At 44.8% G+C, this 20000-nt stretch overlaps 1 protein-coding gene across 1 annotated transcript in view; it reads right to left on the reverse strand.

Annotated features, from left to right (window-relative positions):
• The window catches only part of cnksr2a (connector enhancer of kinase suppressor of Ras 2a), a 125038-nt gene that overhangs the window by 79529 nt on the left and 25509 nt on the right, over window positions 1-20000 (reverse strand). The window contains 3 exon segments of the mRNA XM_048266944.1: window positions 6060-6161; window positions 6163-6260; window positions 14309-14472. Coding sequence (XP_048122901.1) covers window positions 6060-6161; window positions 6163-6260; window positions 14309-14472 — 364 coding nt within the window.

A 20000-nucleotide genomic window follows, 5' to 3' on the forward strand; every position in this document is an offset into this window, starting at 1 on the left:
GGATAGGTTTTAACCGAGGTATGCTGCCATGGCGATTTACGCTGCATCTCAAACCTGCTCCGGAAAGCAGGTTATGTTCTTGGTTAACCCGGATGTTTTCCCCGTTAACCACCCCTTCACTAACAATTGAGACAATGTCAAGCACCTAGATGATCCATACGACATTGGAGCAAAAATCGTGAGAGGCTCTCTTCGCAGTGCGAGGGTTTTAGAGACCGCCATATATAGACTATATATATATATATATATATATATATATATATATATATATACCCGGACGATATTCTCTATGAAGATATAGATTGTCAGCGAAGGAATTCATTATCTTGTCAGATGTTCTAGGCAGAAGTCTCTAATGTCACCCGTCATATCAATGCCCTGCGTGACATTCATGTATTCCATCTAATCGGTGATGCTGAACATCTGAGCAAGAATAGCCTACTGTATGTCCGAAAATAAATCGGACATAGGCCTAGCCCTCAGTATGCTGAACGTCTGAGCAAGAATAGCCTGAAATAAATCGGACATAGCCTACAGTAGGCCTAATACATAAAATCCACATTTTAACAAACTTGTTGAATTGCATGTCATATTACTGTATCCTGCACATAAAGGCTACACATTTCCACAGCAATTGTGAATCCGGACCGAATGCCTCCCTCAACCCTTCCACAATCGGCCTTCTACTATTATTTATGATGGCCAACCCTCTGCTACTGTAAAACACTCTGGTGCCTTTCCTCCTACAGTAGTGTTCAAAGACACCTGTTTCTTGTTATCTGTAAAACAGAGGCCAAGTGAAGGCTATAAGCTAGGCCTACATGTTTTTATAATTAAGAAATATTAATGCAAGCTATAACTATATAAACCTACTATTCTGAATAATGTGTTTGTGTTTCATTTTCACCTGCTGCCATGTGCGTTTGGCAATGGTTAGGCATACACTAAATCAGTCAATGGGGGCTACTTAAACATTCAATTATCCTATTACTGTAATCTATATGCCCACTTCTAAATTGTGTTGCATCTGTACATGGGCGGATTATGAACTTTTCGGCCCCTGGGCCCAGATGTATTAAGGGCCCCCCACTAATTGTCGTATATGTGGAAGGGGGGGGGTTGGGGGTCCTCCCCCAGAACATTTTTAATTTGTTTGATGTGATTTCCTGTATTCTGGTGCATTTTGGGGATGGCCAATACTAAATTCAATCAGATTCATAGCCTCCTGATTTGTTGATATTGACAAATCAGCCCCTTTTATGTGAACGCGCACAAACTCCAATTAGGTTAACCCCGGCTCAACAAATCAACTTCATAATCAGCGTTGTAGTACCGATTAACACCACTTAAGATAACCTGGTTTTGTCAACCCCGGTTTAACAAAGTAACCCTGGTTTACATCTGGGTAGGTTAAGCTCCCTTCGTAGTACAGGCCCCAGGACACCTAAGCTAAGCTAAGCTAAGCTAAGCTAAATTAAGCTAAGATAAGATAAACTAAGCTAACGCTGCTCCCCTGCTCTGGCCTGCTTGTAGTCCCTGTGCACTTTCACAGCTTATCGAGTAGACATGGATCAGAAGGTTGAAGAGAGAGTCCATCTCAAGCCAAATCAATTGACATCGAGTCTAGTCAGCTTTTTATTGTAATTTCTGCAGATGCATGTGCTATACAGGAGGAAAGATCATTTCTTGAGTGCTACAATTCTAACATCAACAACGCCGTTCCAACATGCTTTCTCCAAACCTCAAGACATGACATGAGCAAGACATGAGATCAATGTCAGCATGACATGAGCAAGACATGAGATCAATGTCAACATGACAGGTAGGTTTGGCACCTTCCGGTGAAGCCTGCTTTACAGTGTGCAAATAAGTGTGAGACTGCAGTGTGTGAAGCAGAATTGAGTGGAGATGTGCTCCATTACGACAGTCTATAAATGCAATCCACTGAACTTCTTCCATTACAGGGAATTCTCCAGTTACAAAACGATGACAGCTGATACATGCTCTGCGGCGGAAGTTTCCGAAAGGAATGTGCCGCGGCTACGGAGCTGCTAAAAGCCCTGCTCCGGTGAGCAAACTCCCCCTCAGACTCATCCTGAGACACTCAGGAGTTGGCGCTATCTGCTATCCAGCAGGATAAAGCCATTTAGCCTTTTCACAGAGATGAACTGTCGAGAGAACCACCCCCCCACACACCCCAGCATGGCATGGGGCAGAGTGAAGAGGGAGAAAGGGTGTGCAGAGAACACACACACACACACACACACACACACACACACACACACACACACACACGCACACTCACGCCACACCACAGAGCTTTATGTAAGTTCTGACTCCGCCGTCCTTGTGGCGCATTACTCAGCGCCGTTGCGTAAAATGGCAAATCAACATGATTACTCTTATGTAGTCAGTCAGCCTCGCACGACGCCATCGAAAGCCTTCTGCAAACACGCACATGTTCGCACACACACTACAGAGAAGACACACACACACACACACGCACACACGCACACTCACACACACGCCACACCACAGAGAAAAAAAACACAAACACCTGCATAATTCACATACATATGCATATATTTGCATAAACAGATACACACACATACACATGCATACACTGTATACACACATGGGTACATAATACACACAGATACATGTACAGCGTACACACAAACATGTTTTCACACACAACTAAAGATGCCCTAATCCCTAGACACACACACACACCCCAGCAGCTTCCTGTGCTGCTCCAGTTCTGTTGCCGCTCAGGCACAGTGATACAGATGAGTCTCCGACTGTCCCTTTCAGCGCGGGGAACTGACCCTAATTAACCCTCCCTCTCAGCCTCTAGTCACCCAATTAATCACCCAATCACACCCTCACCTGATGAGGAATTGTCAACTGGTGGGGCCGGCAGTGGCTAGCGATAGCACAGAAGCAGCGGCGGCCCTCTCTGATCAATGAACACTCATTAGCTAGCCAGCCGAAAGAGAGAGAGAGGGAGAGAGAGAGAGAGGGAGAGAGGGAGGGAGAGAGAAAGGGAGAGAGAGAGGCCGCATGATTAGAGATGGACCTGAAACCGATACACAGTCCATTCCTAGGATCAAGAGGCCAAGTGGCTAAACTGACTAAATGGACTCGACACGACGAGAGCCATGACGAGGCAGGAGGCTATAGGACTCCTGAGCCGCCGCGTGTAAACAGATGCTTCCTTTCAACTGCCCACCACCTCAGCCTGCTGGTCAAGGGACACTCTGGCACTGAAGTGTGTTCCATTATGCCCTAGCTCCAGCTAGTCACGCTCCCGGATTCAAATGGAGCAACCCTCATCATGGCTTAGCTTTAGCTAGTCACGCTTCACACAGGAAGCGTGTTCAGATCATGGCTTGGCTTTAGCTAGTCACACTTCACACAGGAAGTGTGTTCAGTAGCTTTAGCTAGTCACGCTTCACACAGGAAGCACGTTCAGATCATGGCTTGGCTTTAGCTAGTCACCCTTCACACAGGAAGTGTGTTCAATAGCTTTAGCTAGTCACGCTTCACACAGGAAGTGTGTTCAGTAACTTTAGCTAGTCTCGCTTCACACAGGAAACGCGTTCAGATCATGATATGATGGAATTTATTATACATACCACAGTTTAAAACCAGTTTACTGTAAATCGTCAAATTATGGCCGGGATTCTATTTTAAGCCGGACCTCGGATAATAGCCGAGAGCGTGGTTGATTCAGACAAATAAAGGCCGGCCCCCAAATATAAGCCGGGGTAATAATTGCCTACCAGTAGGGCTATCAGTCCACGAGCACTATAAGACATTGTTTCGATTTAACTCAATGAAATAAATAAGCTCTTCTTAATATTTTATATCGTTGGTTGGTTTAATTCAGGCATGAAAACGGGTCAGGGGTGAAAAAGGGGAGAAGGGCATGTGAAGAGGGAAATGGGCGTTTCATAGCAAAACAAGCGCGAGTGACATTGCTGCCAATAGTGCATAGCTTCCATGGAGTATGAAGTTGCCTAAAACCAGAGATTTATAAAGAAAACAAACTACAAAATGACTAATTTTTACAAAAAAATACCTTTATTTCTTCTTTTTGGCTTGGGTCTAAGTGTGAAGGGGCCCACTTGCGCTTTTTGGCAACATGCTTCAGCCTGGCCCTCCTCTCCTCCTCAATAATCTACATGAGCTTTCTTTCTTTCTTTCTTTATTTCTTTGTGCCTGATGTTATCACACATTTCTGAAGATTTCATAGGCCTAATGGACACTTCATAGTAGACTATTAGAATAAGTCTGAATAAGATAAGTCTGAATATTTGTTGGACCAAACCAGGTAATAAATAAACTTGGGTAGGGTAGACTAGGCTTTCATTTGTAAAATTGGCTTGAAATGTTTTAACCTGCAGCCTAGGCTACTTACAGATTGTGGCATTGTGCTAGTGTTAACCAACCAATAAAGTCATGTGAACAGTGTTCACATTACATGTTAAACCCTGTAGACACAGACTAGGCCTACTGATCAGGCCACTGAACGTTTTTTAAAAGACAGCATTACCATGTCAAACACTGCTTTTGTCTCTGAACTCAACAAAACGCACCAACCCAGTTTAGGAGCATTTAATTCAACTATTTAGTTATTCACATTAGCCTTTGCTATACTGTTAAAGTATGCCTATTTGCTTCACCTTTTGTCGATCTAGATGGCTCAAACTGCACGTATTCTTCATCAAATGAAATCCGTATGTCTATATTTCTGTCCAATATCGCTAACTTTAACAACAGTCTATGCTACTTTGCTACACCAATCTCAACGTCTTTTTCTGACAGAGGTTGAAAGTTAAAACTAGCCCACCTGTGACATCAATAAGTATCTCTCCTCGCCGGGCTCACATTCCAGCTGACATTTCACACGCATATATCTGTAGTCACACAGACAGGGAGGCTATTCCAGCGCAAGTGTTCTGTTCGCATTGCATCCGCGACAAAAATTAGCTTCCACTATTTAATAAGCCCCCCCACACACACACACACACACACACACACCGGATCGGCGCAAACCACGTAAGTCCCCTATTTTGGATTCAAAACGGCAAATTTCGCTGAAAGGTGAGGAGTTTTCATGCCTGTTAATAGCCTAGCCTTACTGTTGCCAATGAAAAGTCGTTGTCCTACACCATGGGTCTCCAACACGTCGCTCTCAAGCCCGTCGCAAGCCTCCCCCTTTTGAGCTTGCTGCTTGCCAGAGGCTGAAGCAGTACTACATTTAAACACAATTGTTACTGCGAGGCATTCCAGCCTACAAATTTAATAAAAAAGTAGGCCTAAATAATGCAGAATTAAAAAATAACTCAATTTAGGCTATGCAATAAGGTTTTCATTAAATCACAGCGGACGTGAATGAAAACGGCTGCCTTGTCTCGCAATAAAACGCGGGTAGAAATCCCGACACTCTTTCAACTACATGAAACTTAATAGTGAACCATCAAATACCCCCCAGATTTCAGTGCCCATCAGTCCCAACATTTAGCAATATAATCAAACAGTCCAAAAGTCAATTAAATTCCAAAACAAATTATGCTTTTGATACCCTACCGGTATGCCGCTCCAAACTAAATGTATGTCTCACAATAAAACGCACACTGTAAAAAAATTAAATAAAGGCCTGCCTCGAATACAAGCCTGCCCCAAATAAATTAGTAAATAAAAGACCCCGGCCATAATTTGAAGATTTACGGTACAACTGTGATATTGTGTGCACATGAGTTTATGTGTGTGTCTGTGTGTGTGTGTGCATGCATATGCGCATGCAAAGGCATTTGTGTGTGTTTGTGTGTGTGTGTGTGTGTGTGTGTGTGTGTGTGTGTGTGTGTGAGAGAGCAAGTGTTTGTGTGTGTGAGAGCAAGTGTGTGTGTTTGTGTGCGTGTGAGTGTGTGTGTGTGTGTGTGTGAGCAAGTGTGTGTGTGTGTGTGAGCAAGTGTGTGTGTGTGAGCGTGTGTGTGTGTGTGTGTGTGAGCAAGTGTGTGTGTGTGTGTCCTGCAGCTCTTTGCAGGGCTCACCTATCAAGCCAGGCCAGCAGGCTCTTGGCAGCAGCGATAAGGTCCACCACCGAGGTCAGGAAGTCGCTAGGGGGTTTATGGCGGGTGCGGCCATCAGAGGATCGACATACCGCTTAATCCGATGAAGTTCTGCAGGTTCTTGGCCGAGGCGTTGAGCTTGTGCGAGAGGGTTTTAAGGTTCTCCGTCTCCAGGCCATAGTTCTGACAGAACAAAAGAACAAAAGAACATGGAATATCAATAACTGGAGAACGACTCAAAAAGGTGTAAAGAATGTTATGAGCAATGCTATATAAAAAGAGAGTGGGAATCTCAATCAAAGTGCCACACACACACCCCCACACTAATCCCAGCCCGCAGTCACCGGTGTCACAGTGCCAACGTCACAAATGGGAAAAACAAGAGACTAGCGACAATTAATTACAGGCAAATCAATGGAAATGACCCTTTATTTTTACCCTAACCAGGCTACTTTATTTATGTGAGCTGAATTTGATTTCTATTGATTACTTGCTTTTCGCCTCAAGAGGCAGAACAAGAAAAAACTGGCCAAGGAAAAAGATTTGTGTCCAAAAGCCAAAATGCTATATGCAAGCAAAACTTCAACAAACTTTCCTTACAGACACCATCAACCACACTAAATGACACATTGTGTTTGCCTACCTGTTGGAAGTTGGATAGTCTAGTGCAGAGCCTAAACAACTGTTAATCTATGGTGGCCCTGAAGTGCCAAACATAAAACCTTAACAACTGGTAATCTACGGTGGCCCTGAAGTGCCAAACATAAAGTCTAAACAACATGGTAACCACATAAACAAAACTGTATAACGTTAATCGAAACACTGTAAACATTTCAAACACTGTAAACAATCCAACACTGTAAACATTTTCAACACAATCACTGCATTCAGTGCTGTATCCTTAAAAAATATATTGACTGTAAATTTCAAAACTGTTCTTGCCTAAATGACACGGATATTGCGACGGTTAGAAATGGGCCTGTCCTTTTTGCGATGGCAAATTATAATAATAATGATAATGAGCGGTTTCTCAGTATCTCATCTCCTGCAGCTCATGATGATTCACTGGCAGAGAGAGGACAGAGGAGGACCAGAAAAAGGCATCCTGAGCTGAAAACTAGGACGCTGAGGACAGGGGTGTGTGTGTGTGTGTGTGTGACACTGAGGACAGGGGTGGTAATTAGAGATTTTATTTGTATCTCACCTCAGATATTACAGGCTCCAGGGCTCGCAAAATTGCCACACAAAAAGTGTCCTATCCTGGAGTGGATATCAGAACTTCAAATCAATCGTCTGTTTCTTTCCCTTCTTTCCATAACGTACATTTGCTGTCCCTGGTATAGAAGCTTTCTGCTGTATAGGCAACACTACACATACACTACTGACAAGTTTCTTTCAATATTCTTTTTGGATGCAGGTGATTCACTGGTATATATGGTTATATCTGGTACATATCTTAGTGTTTATACCGGATCAGTGTTTGCATATGTAATACGTTTCATACATGTGTTTCAACACTGCATTTCGGTCGTTGCTTTTACCTTACCATTACCTTACGCATGCCAGTTATGTATCCACCAGCTGCCTGCAGCCTACTTCTAAAACTCCAAAGCTGCTTGCTGTCAGATTTGGTTCCGAAGACACAAGTTCAGTGTATCAACAACACTCAATAACAGTTTATGTGATGTGTTAATCAATGAAATTCCCAACAATTTCACAACAGCTAGTTCTGGAGTAGGCCATTCAACCAGCCCGCTTGCTTACGACGAGACTCAGGCTGCACAGTCGGCACCCGCTTCCTTATTTGGGTTTTGGGTTGCCAGGTTTTAGCCTATGACAAAACGGTTGAAATTGAAACTAAGTGATCGTGTATGTGTAGGGTGTATTTCATACACAATCTGGCAACATGGGAGATGTCAGACTAATAGAAAAAATTAATGGATCAATGATTTTAAAATGAAGTTTGATGGCCATGCAAATTATGGGAGTTTTCCGGGAGAAATAACAAAACGGGAGGGTGCTGGGAGATGACCTTGAAATACGGGAGAAACCCGGGAAAAACGGGAGTGTTGACAGGTATGACTTATACATATGCCTCTGCACACACACACACACACACACACGCGCACACACACACACATTTCTCTACATGTCCGCAACATAAATCTCACTGTTAATTAGTCATCACATCACATTATCAAACACACTTCCCCCATGGCCCACCCCCACACATATACCCATTAGACACACTGTCTAATTACAGCATTACACACACACACACACACACTTACATCTTTAATTACGTGAACAGACACACAAACACACACACACATGCACACACATACATATGTAATTACATTAGTAACACCATCACACACACACACACATCTGGATACCCCCACACACACGTTGGCCCTGCCGTGAGAGATTGGGCTGCCGCTGGAGTGCTGCCAACTGTTGACACCCAAACAGATCCCTCTCCAAAGACCCCTGCCTCTCCCTCACCCTCTCTCTCCATCTCTCCCTCTTTTTCTCTCTCTCTCCCTTTACATCTCTCTATCTCTCTTCCCCTCTTCATCTCTCTATCTCTCCAGATCCCTCACCCTCTCTCCCTCTCTCCTATTTCACCCTGAGCCACGCAGCATAAACGAAAAGACAACCCAGCGCCTGAAAGAAAGAGGAAGAAACAGACAGAGACTGATGGAGAGAGAGAGAGAATGTGAAAAGAGAGAGAAAGTGAAAAGAGAGAGAATGTGAAAAGAGAGAGAGAGAGAATGTGAAAAGAGAGAGAATGTGAAAAGAGAGAGAATGTGAAGAGAGAAGAGAGAGAATGTGAAAAGAGAGAGAATGTGAAAAGAGAGAGAAAGTGAAAAGAGAGAGAATGTGAAAAGAGAGAGAAGAGAGAGAATGTGAAAAGAGAGAGAATGTGAAAAGAGAGAGAAAGGATAAAGAGGAAAGGTCACACTGACATCATCACTACCTGCAGTTCTGTGTGTTTGGTTATTCGGTGCAGACTGTTTAAATATAAATAGGTTCAGGCAGTCAGCGTGCGGTGCAGCTCAGTTATATTGCCAGGTTCTGTAGGCTTGCGTGTCTGTGTGTGTGTGTGTGCGTGCGTGCGTGCGTGCGTGTGTGTGTGTGTGTCCCTCTCACAGCACAGAGCACCTGTGTGTGTGTGTGTGTCTGTGTGAATATCTCCTCACCAGAGCGCACAGCAAAGTGCGTTACCAAGACCACACCACACCACAAGATGGATGTTGCTGTTGGCCAACAGTGTGACACAAGTTAAGCTTTTTGTTTGAACTAGCCAACTAGCTCCGCTGGTGGGAAAACGCATGGGACTCAGCGCTGTCCTATTGCGTGCAGAGGGAATTTGAAAGACAACCGATTATCCCGCCCCTCGGACTGAGCACTGCGAACGGTGAGTGCCCAGACCCTACATTTTAATGTGGGTCTGGCTCGTCAGGCTACTGCAGGCCTGCACACCCCAGGAGACTCCAAATAACTCATTTTGTAATGGCAGAGTGACCACTGCTTGGTGGTCTGGCATGCACCACTGGAGACGGCAACCTCAGGAATGTAGGACTCACAGGCAAGCAAATGACCTGCTAGGGTCAGCATCATCAGTGGTTTAATTGAACTGAGTTTACATGGTTGATAAACAAACAGCTTCTAATAACTTGTCGGTGTGCTTGTGAGATAGATATGGGTGCCAAGAGCAAGAAAAGCATAGGAGCGCTCTCTGTCTAGTAAAACAAACCTCAGGCACTATTTAGACAATTAGGTTTCATTGTTGTCTTTTGAATGGACTGTTTTTTTTATTGATTTTATATTATTGAACTTGTTGTCTTTGCCATTATCTTTCTATTTGCCTTTTCACAGCTTTCATATAATAATATATTCATATCAGCTTCCTGTTCACTCATCCGCAGTAAGTGCCTTACAGCAGGGCTCTACACTAACATTTTTTCCAGGAGCACTTGTGCGCCCAAGTTAAACAATGTAGGAGCACAGACAAAAATCTGGGCGCACAGTCAGTTCTGTACTTAACTTACACATAATGTAACTTTACACTGCAGCCAACAGTTCAACATGCCAGTGCACCAATTACGAAGATTAAGAATGACTGACAAGATTTAAAAGAATGATAAACAAGATTTAAAAGAACATCAGTGCCTACTTTATTTTCAGTCCGTCCTATTTTTATTTTGTTAATGTAAAATAATATAATGCATTGCCATATTTGCATATAGCCTGTATGAAGTACGCTATCCTGCCAAATGTAGGTCCTTAGGCCAATTTATTTATCAACATAGTCTAATCAATGACATTTATATTTATTTGAAATATCTGCACTGATGGAGGCAGTAGGCAGATGGTAGGCCTATGCTTACTTTCGTTTTGCACTTCAGCTTGTATTCGGTGTAAAACAAACAAGCATGCATGGAAGCCTGGAGTTGTCTGTAGCGTTCTACTTTTGAATAAAATGGGAGTAGGCCTATTACGGGAGGCTACTTTCGTGCCTGTTCGCTACAGCTATATTTTGCATATTGCAGCCAATGTCAACTGGGCTAAAAGGTATGTTACCTTTTCCTTCTCTCACTGCATTCTTAGAATCTCATTCTGTTCCTCATATATCCGATGAATTCGGTGGATTGAAGAAATTAGTTCTACTTTGCATCTTGGCTGGCTAGTCTAACTTTCCGCTTTTTCAACGCACCCTTTAATTTTGATAGAAGCAACTAGCGAGTCACAACGCCAAACTGCTAACGTTGATGAGAGGTGTAGTTTTATGCTATATTGGCGTAATGATTTTATGGTTCGCACCAGTAATGTTTCACGATGTTGCGGTGTATTTGAGTACTTTTCGACAATGTAGACCCTCATTGACTTGGCTAGAAGTCATTAAGCACCGAGTCAGTAAATAAATATTTTTTGCACTTTCGACGCGCAATTATTATGACCGCCAAGAGCTTAAGCCGGGCGGTCATATAGGTTATACACACACACACACACACACACACATAACATAAACATGTACATGCACACATGCACACAATTCAAGAATTCCTCAGAATTATTGTTGTCTAGCAGATACCAGTGAGAATTGAGTGTGGATAATGCAATTTAGTGAGACAGTTACAGTAGAATCACATAGGCCTTTCAGCATGATTTATTTTTGTGGAAAAAATGTGCTGGACTGGGCGGCGGTCATATTTTGTACCGCTCTGCAGTACATCTAGTTTTTACTCACATGTGCGAGTGAAATGGGCACACTGTAGAGCCCTGCCTTACAGCCTGAGTAAACCACATTTACATTGACATCTGCAGATTCACTGCATCAAAACTATGGAATGTTTTTTGTGCCAAAATTAAATAAATAAATGAAATATGAAATACATAATTAAAAGTTGAAATAAATAAATGAAATATGAAATAAATAAATAAAAGATTAAATAAATAGTTAAATAAATAAAAGATTAAATGTAAAAACCATATATACATTGACATTTACATTCCATATGCACGGTCTTGCAATGTGCCATGAAATAAATAAATAGTTCTACGTCAGTCACCCATCAAGGCGGGACCTAGCCGCTGATTGGTTGCTGCCTGAAAAAAAAAAATCAAATTTTGTGAGCATGACCTGGCTGATCAGAATAAAGTCATTGATAGAAGCTAAAAGCTAGTGCTACTGCTAACAGCCATAACCTAGGCATTTTCATTCAGAAAGATTGTGTGTTCTATGTTGCTAACTCTTGCCTGTGAGTTCTCAGGACGTAAAAGCATAGCATCTAGTGCTGTCAAAAATCCTTGTCAGCTGCTGAGGCACTGACACTCACCAGTGTTGCGCGGGTTAGGTCACAAGCGGCTCGCGGTCGCTCGATATTTTAATCAACCCGACCGCAACTCGGACCGCGAATATTAATTAGGACAAAATTATACCCGACCCGCTTATTTACAAAATGTGTGATTTTGGTTATAGCCTGCATGCAGTGTGGCAGTATGCCATTTCTGTAAAACAAACTAATTTATTTGCGAAACTTTATGCAGTAGGACTACACGCAGTAGACATGCAGGACATAATGTTTGCGCAGGAGAGAGAATGAGAATAAGAGCGCAAGCACGCACGCAACCACCAAGGATTAGAACACTAGGATAAGATTTGAAGGCCATGGACATACATCTTTCTTTCGAAAACAGAAATGGTGAGGCAAGGTAGGCAAGAGAGATACATGTCTGGTCAAAACGTTAGCGTAAGAACTGGTTTATAATGCTGAATGAAGCACAAAGCTTTACTAAAGCACATCCACAGTTTAAAGTCACAAACACAACGAACTAAGGTAACTTTTATGCATGCGCGAACCTATACATACAGGTAGAGGCTTCGCAAGAAGTAGGCCTACATAGACCATAACTTGTACTACTGTCATCTTCTTTAAGAACTTTTCCCAATATTTCCCATAGCCTATATCGCTTTTTCCTGAAGGGGTGTCTTTATTATTTTAACTTCGTCTTCAGCTTCTTTACTGTTGACTTTACTGTATTGATGCTTTACTGTATTGATGCTAGCCTTCTCGTGATATTTTAAGTAGGCCTATTTGTAGAAAATATTAATTTCGGCCAGACCGCGCAACACTGACACTCACATAATAAGAGTTTTGGGCATGGGCATCTCAAGCTTTATTGTTTATGTATCATATAACAAATGAGGTGAATTCAGCTCAAGTGAAGTTAACTGGGACGTCTGGGCACCCTACTATAAATAGAAGCAATAGCAAAGTCGTTTGCCATAGATAGAAGTTTGCTTTCTGTAGATGTCGATAACTAGCTAACGCTTGTGTTAACTGTTAGCGCTAGCTCTAGATGTGCACATAGCATGTCTTATCAACCCTCAGACACAGCAAACAGACGCATAAAATGACAGAACGCTTTCACACCTGATATCTTCCCAAAAGTATGAATTTAGAATGAAATCCTTGTTGTTGTATGTTTCGTGAGTTATGATACAAGTCTGAGCTATGTCCTTAGTCCAGTGTGGTTCACAGGTAGCAAGCCAGTACAGTCTGACTCAGAGCTGGATCACTTCGTGTTATTTCAGGCAGCAATCAGTGGTTAGGTCCCGCCTTGATGAGTGACTGACGTATTTATTTATTTCATGGCACATTGCATGACCATGCATATGGAATGTAAATGTCAATATATATGGTTTTTACATTTAATCTTTTATGTATTTATTTCACATTTTATTTATTTATTTAACTTTTTATTTATTTATTTCATATTTCATTTATTGATTTCATATTTCATTTATTTATTTAATTTTGTCACAAAAAACATTCCATACAAAACTGTGTGTAAATGTGTGTGTAAGTGTGTGTGTGTGTGTGTGTGTTTGTATGTGAGTGTGTGAATATCTCACATGTGAGTGTGTGAATATCTCACCAGAGCACAGAGCTCCTGTGTGTGTGTGTGTGTGTGTGTGTGTGTGTGTGTGTGTGTATATCTCCTCACCAGAGCACATAGCTCCTGTGTGTGGTGTGTGTGTGTGTGTGTATGTATGTATGTGTGTGTGTGTGTGTGTGTGTGTGTGTGTGTGTGTGTGTGTGTATGTATGTGTGTGTGTGTGTGTGTGTATGTGTGTGTGTGTGTGTATGTGTGTGGTAGCATGGAAGCAGCTCTGGCCAAGAGGCATTTACGCTGGGTTGGCCACACCATTCGCATGCCTGGCTATCGCGTCCCACGCCAAGTCCTTTATAGACAGTTGCTCAACTCCAAGCGGGCTGCTGGTGGCCAGAAGAGACGATACAAGGACTTTACCAAAGAACTCTTGAAGCGCTGCAACGTCAACCCTGGCCAGCTCGAGGCAACAGCATCCAACAGACCAGCCTGGAGAGCCACGTGCAACAAAGCAGCTGAGCAAATCAATCGACACCTTCATCCAAAGGAGGACCGCAACGGCCCAATGCCATTAACACGGCAGGCAGACCCACCTCCCAATCATCAGGACATACCTGCTCCATCTGTGGAAGAGTGTGCGGCTCCAAAATGTCGGCCTCCATAGCCACGCGTGAGGGGTGGCATCAACGGCAACAACGTTGACCAATCACCCCCAACCCCTGAACAAAGCGTCCATCATCGACCACGCATGGACAGCTAAGGAAAAAGTATGTGTGTGGTGTGTGTGTGTGTTTGTGTGTGTGTGTGTGTCTGTGTGAATATCTCCTCACCAGAGCGCACAGCAGGTCCACAGCCTCCAGTATGAGCTCCTGATGTCCGATGCGGGACACGCCCAGGTCCTCCAGCTCCTGATGGGTGATGCGCAGCAGCTGGTCGCCGCCCACCTTCTCCCGCTCAAAATTCTTGATGTACTGCTGCAGACAGTCATCCAGACCTGCAGGGGGCAGCACACACAGCACAGCACAGCCGCCCACGATCAGCAAACCTGAGCATTAATACACACGCCAATGCAGTCTGTATGAGCAACATCAAATGGAATACAGTCCTGTTGTCAATGGAGCATTGACCAGGGGAAACTGAATGTAAAATAGAGTGATCAAAACTGCAGCATAGTCTTAATAATGTTCATCCATACATGTTGAGGATTTAACTGAATTAACAGTAGTGACTAATACGTTTAGCTTCACCTTGGTGAATGGACTGCATTTATAGTGCTTTTTTCGACTTCTTCGAGCTCCCAACGCGCTTTACATTGCCATGCCTCACATTCACCCATTCACTCTCACACCGTTGGCAGAGGCTGCCATGCCTCACATTCACCCATTCACTCTCACACCGTTGGCAGAGGCTGCCATGCCTCAAATTCACCCATTCACTCTCACACCGTTGGCAGAGGCTGCCATGCCTCACATTCACCCATTCACTCTCACACCGTTGGCAGAGGCTGCCATGCAAGGCACCAATCTGCTCATCAAGAGCACTGGGGTTAAGTGTCTTGCACAAGGACACTTGGACTGGGTCAGGAGGAGTCGCGCTCAAAGCACCAACCTTCCAGTTGCTGGACGACTCCTGAGCCACTGCCGCCCCTGACTGACCTCTAGATTCCCCAAACATGGCTGATAACCACTACAGTGTCCCCGCCTGAGAGTCTCACAACAGCAGATCAGTTTGGATCAACTGGATAAACTCAATTGTGTTACGCTGTGCCATAGACATATAGACCAACTGGATAAACCCAATTGTGTTACGCTGTGCCATAGACATATAGACCAACTGGATAAACTCAATTGTGTTACGCTGTGCCATAGACATATAGATCAACTGGATAAACTCAATTGTGTTACGCTGTGCCATAGACATATAGACCAACTGGATAAACCCAATTGTGTTACGCTGTGCCATAGACATATAGGTCAACTGGATAAACCCAATTGTGTTACGCTGTGCTATATACTGTATAGGTCAACTGGATAAACCCAATTGTGTTATGCTGTGCCATAGACATATAGACCAACTGGATAAACCCAATTGTGTGACGCTGTGCTATAGACATATAGGTCAACTGGATAAACCCAATTGTGTTACGCTGTCCACCCTCTTTGTCGTCACTGGTCACTAAACCCATTTGCGATCTGGCCTTATCCACACACACTGTACTGCTGCGATCTGGCCTTATCCACACACACTGTACTGCTGCAGTGTTCTCAAGCTGCGTAAATACTCAGCTTTGTCACACCTGACACACACACACACACACACACACACACACACACAAAGTCCATGAGATTGTAAACAGCATCTCCATGTGGATAATGTGGCTATCCCAATGAACTGGAAAACAAACAAACAAACAAACAAATAAAAAGACACAACAACCAAAACAAAACACTCCTCCAGAGCAAACACTCCTGCAGAGCAAACACTCCTACTACTGTAACGAGAGCTTACAAAGTCAAAGTCAAAGTCAGCTTTATTGTCAATTCCTTCACATGTTCCAGACATACAAAGAGATCGAAATTACGTTTCTCACTATCCCACGGTGAAGACAAGACATATTTTTACCAATTTTAAGTCCACAGACAAACATAACATTCAAGTAAACAAAAAAAGTAAGTAAATAAGTGAATAAGAGGGCACATATAATAATGAAAAATAAAGAGCAGCAAAATTTTTTTTTTTTGAATTGTGCATAGACAGTCAATAAAATACTAGTGCAAATACAGGCCAAAATACTATAAAATTCTGTTTGACCTAAGTAATAAAGAAAGTGGCATAGTGGTGCAAGTTATGCAAGAGCAGCAGAAGTGTTGTGTTTTCAGGACAACAACACCAAGTTGTAAAGTGTACAAGTGTGCAAGTGTTCAAGTGTGCAGGTGGAGTAGTGCAGGCGGCCATTGTGGGTCCAATGTCCAGGATGTTATGTAGCTGGGGGTGGAGGGGGGAGAGGAGGGAGAGAGTTCAGCATCCTTACAGCTTGGTGTATGAAGCTGTTGGTGAGTCTGGTAGTCTTGAGGAGGCGCAGGCTTCTGTACCTCTTCCCAGAGGGCAGTAGATCAAACAGATTGTGGCGGGGTGACTTGCATCACTCACAATTTTGGTGCGCTTCTTGGGTGAGGTGGGTGGTGTAAATGTCCTTCAGGGAGGAGTGAAGCACCAATGATCCTTCCAGCTGTGTTCACTATGCGCTGCAGGGCTTTCCTGTTGTATTCAGTGCAGCTTCCATTACACAGCTGATACAGCTGGATAGGATGCTCTCAATGGTGCCTCGGTAGAATGTGGTCATGATGGCTGGTGGAGCACTTGCTCGCCTGAGTTTTAAAGCCCTTGGAAGTACAGGTAGCTGAGCTCTCTTAAGCCAGTGATGCAGTGTTGGTGGTCCAGGAGAGGTCTTCACTGATGTGCACCCCCAGAATTTGGTGCTGCTCGCTCTCTCCACCACAGCACCGTCGATGGTCAGTGGCAGGTGTTGGGTGTGACCTCTCGAAGTCAACAACAATCTCTTTGGTCTTGCTGACGTTCAGCAGGAGGTTGTTATCCCTGCACCACGTGGTCAGATGGTCGACCTCCAACCTGTATTGAGTCTCTTAAGCCCTTGGTGATGAGACCCACCAGAGTATTAATCGTCAGCAAATTTCACTATGTGATTGTTGCTGTAGGTTGCAGTGCAGTCATCGTCAGCAGGGTGAAGAGCAGCGGACTGAGCCGCACCAGCCTTGGGGCCCTGTGCTCAGTGTGATGCTGCTTGAGGTATTGTTGCCAACACGCACTACTTGGGGCCTCTGACAGAGGGAAGTCCAGTAGCCAGTTGCAGAGGTAGGTACTGAGTCCCAGTTTGTCAAGTTTGCAGATGAGTTGTTGTGGTATTATGGTGTTGAATGCAGAACTGAAGTCTATAAACAGCAATCTCACATATGAGTCTCTTTTCCAGGTGGGTGAGGGCTGGGTGGAGGGCAGAGCAGATTGCATCCTCTGTAGACGCTTGGCTCGGTATGCAAACTGGAAGGGGTCAGGGTGGGGGAGAATGGCTTTGATATGTGACATGACAAGCCGCTCAAAGCACTTCATGATGATGGGTGTCAGTGCCACAGAGGCGGTAGTCATTGAAGCAGGATGGAGCAGTTTTCTTCGGCACAGGTATGATGGTGGCAGCTTTGAAACATGATGGGACGATGGCTTGCTTCAGGGAAGTGTTAAAGATGTCTGTGAAGACATCCTTAAGCTCCCCTCGCGCAGTCCTTCAGCGCCACGACCTGGGATGTTGTCTGGACCTGTTGCCTTCTGGGTGTTGATAGCAGCAAGTGTCCTCTTCACGCTGTCGGCAGAGAGGCACAGGGGCTGCTCATGTAGAGGGGGATGGGTCTTCTGTGGGCAGGTGCTGTTTTGTGCTTCAAAGCGAGCAAAGAAGGTTCAGGTTGTTGAGCAGAGGGATGTTGCTCTCACAGCTCTGTGGCCTTGGGCTTGTAGTCCGTGAGGGCCTGAATGCCCTGCCATAGGCTTTGAGTTCCTGCTGTCTTTGAAGTGGGTGGTTATCTTGTGAGTGTATTCCTTTTTTGCTTCCTTGATGCCACGGGACAGGTTGGCTCTGGCTGTTTTCATGCCAGCTTCATCCCCAGCTCTGTAGGCTTTTGTCTCTGGCCCTCAGCAGCCTGAGGACATCCCCCGTCAGCCATGGCTTCCAGTTAGCCCAGTGATGATGTCTTTTGTGTGGGTCACATCATCGATGCACTTGGTGATGTAGAGGTTACAGTGTCTGTATACTCCTCTATGTCTGTCGGTTGTTGTAAGTGGCTGCCTGCTTAAACATTTCCCAGTCTGTTGTGTCAAAGCAGTCTTGAAGAGCATCGGAGGCTCCCTCAGGCCACACTTTTACCTGCTTACGAACGGTTTGTTCGCTTTTACCCTTTGTCTGTATGCGGGCATTAGCATAACAGTGATATGGTCTGAAAGTCCAATGTGGGGAGGGGGTGGCTTTGTATGCTCCTTTGTGTGTAGTGTAGACCAGGTCCAGGATGTTATCTCCTCTTGTTGGAAAATCAACATGCTGGTGTAGCTTTGGAAGTACAGTTTTAGATCAGCATGGTTAAAATCTCCAGTGAAGATGGTGAAACCGTCTGGGTGTGCGAATCTGTTGTTCACTGACAGCCTGGTACAGTTCACTAAGAGCCGCGTTCTTATCGCTGTTGTTGTTGGTAGGCGGGATGTATACTGCGACTAGCAGAATCGCGAGTAATTTCCCTTGGCAGGTAAAAAGGGCGGCGCACATGATCATAAACTCTGCCAGTGGTGAGCAGTGTTTGCATACTACTACAGTGTCCGGCACCATTCGTCACGGATGTAAACACAGATTCCTCCTCCTCGTGATTTACCTCCTTTACAATGGCCCTGTCTGCTTTCGATAGCATGCTAGCTGCTCCAGTTGTACAGCAGAGTCCGAATGTTGTCATTTAACCAAGTCTCAGTGAAGACGAGCACACAGCAGTTACTTACTGTCGGTTCGTTGATCTCAGCAGTCGTATGTGATCCATTTTGTTGTCCAGTGATCGTTACATTTGCCAGGAGAATGGATGGTATGGCTGGGCGAAGTTGGGCTGGCCGCTAGCCTGGCCGGCCCGGACGCCTCAGCGCTTGCCCTCTTCTGCTTCCTCGCACACCGCTTCCGGACACGCTTTCTTTCCGGGGGAGGAGTAGCAGGCCCGAGTCGGTGTTGCTGCAGGCGGGAGTAGTCCGAGTTCCTTTAAAAAGCGTCTCTGTTGCAAAGTCAGAGCGGCTGCAAAACTTTTGCTTTTGCAGATGTCGATTAAAACTGCCTGCTGTACTTGTAGTACGGCAGTAGTGACACAAGACTAACCACGAAAAACTTCGGACAAACACTTTTAAAAGAACAAAAACACCATGCGGTTGGGACAGAGAGAGGTCGCGTGTCTGTGCCCGCCATCTTGGATCCAGGAGAGAGAGAGAACAGGAGACCAGGAGAAAGAGAGGGGAACAGACATCCATCCCAAGGGACCATGTTGCAACAGAGATATGCCAGCTGTCCACTCCAAAGTACCACTGTGTGTGTGTGTGTGTGTGTGTGTGTGTGTGTGTGTCTCTGTGCTGCAGGGCGTGCGTGTGTGTGTGTGTGTGTCTGTGTGCTAAAGCGCGTATGCGGTTGTGTGTGTGTCTGTGTGCGCAGGCGTGCGTGTCTGTGTGTGTGTGTGTGTGTGTGTCTGTGTGCGCATGCGTGCGTGCGCGTGTGTGTGTGTGCGCATGCGTGCGTGTGTGTGTGATGTTCTACGCGAGACTGGTGTGAGGTTGAGGCAAACATACAGAGTGTGTCTCAGCGTCAGAGCTCCTTCATCTCAGGGCCCCGTCCTGGAGCCAGGTGGTCAGCCAGCCCTCTCCCGCACCGGGCCGCCTCGCCGAGTGGACGGCCAGCTGATCTCTCCAAATGCGAGCGCTAGCCACTGCTGCCCAACAGAT

The sequence above is a fragment of the Alosa alosa genome, chromosome 16, assembly GCF_017589495.1.
Source record: "Alosa alosa isolate M-15738 ecotype Scorff River chromosome 16, AALO_Geno_1.1, whole genome shotgun sequence".
Lineage (NCBI taxonomy): Eukaryota > Metazoa > Chordata > Actinopteri > Clupeiformes > Clupeidae > Alosa > Alosa alosa.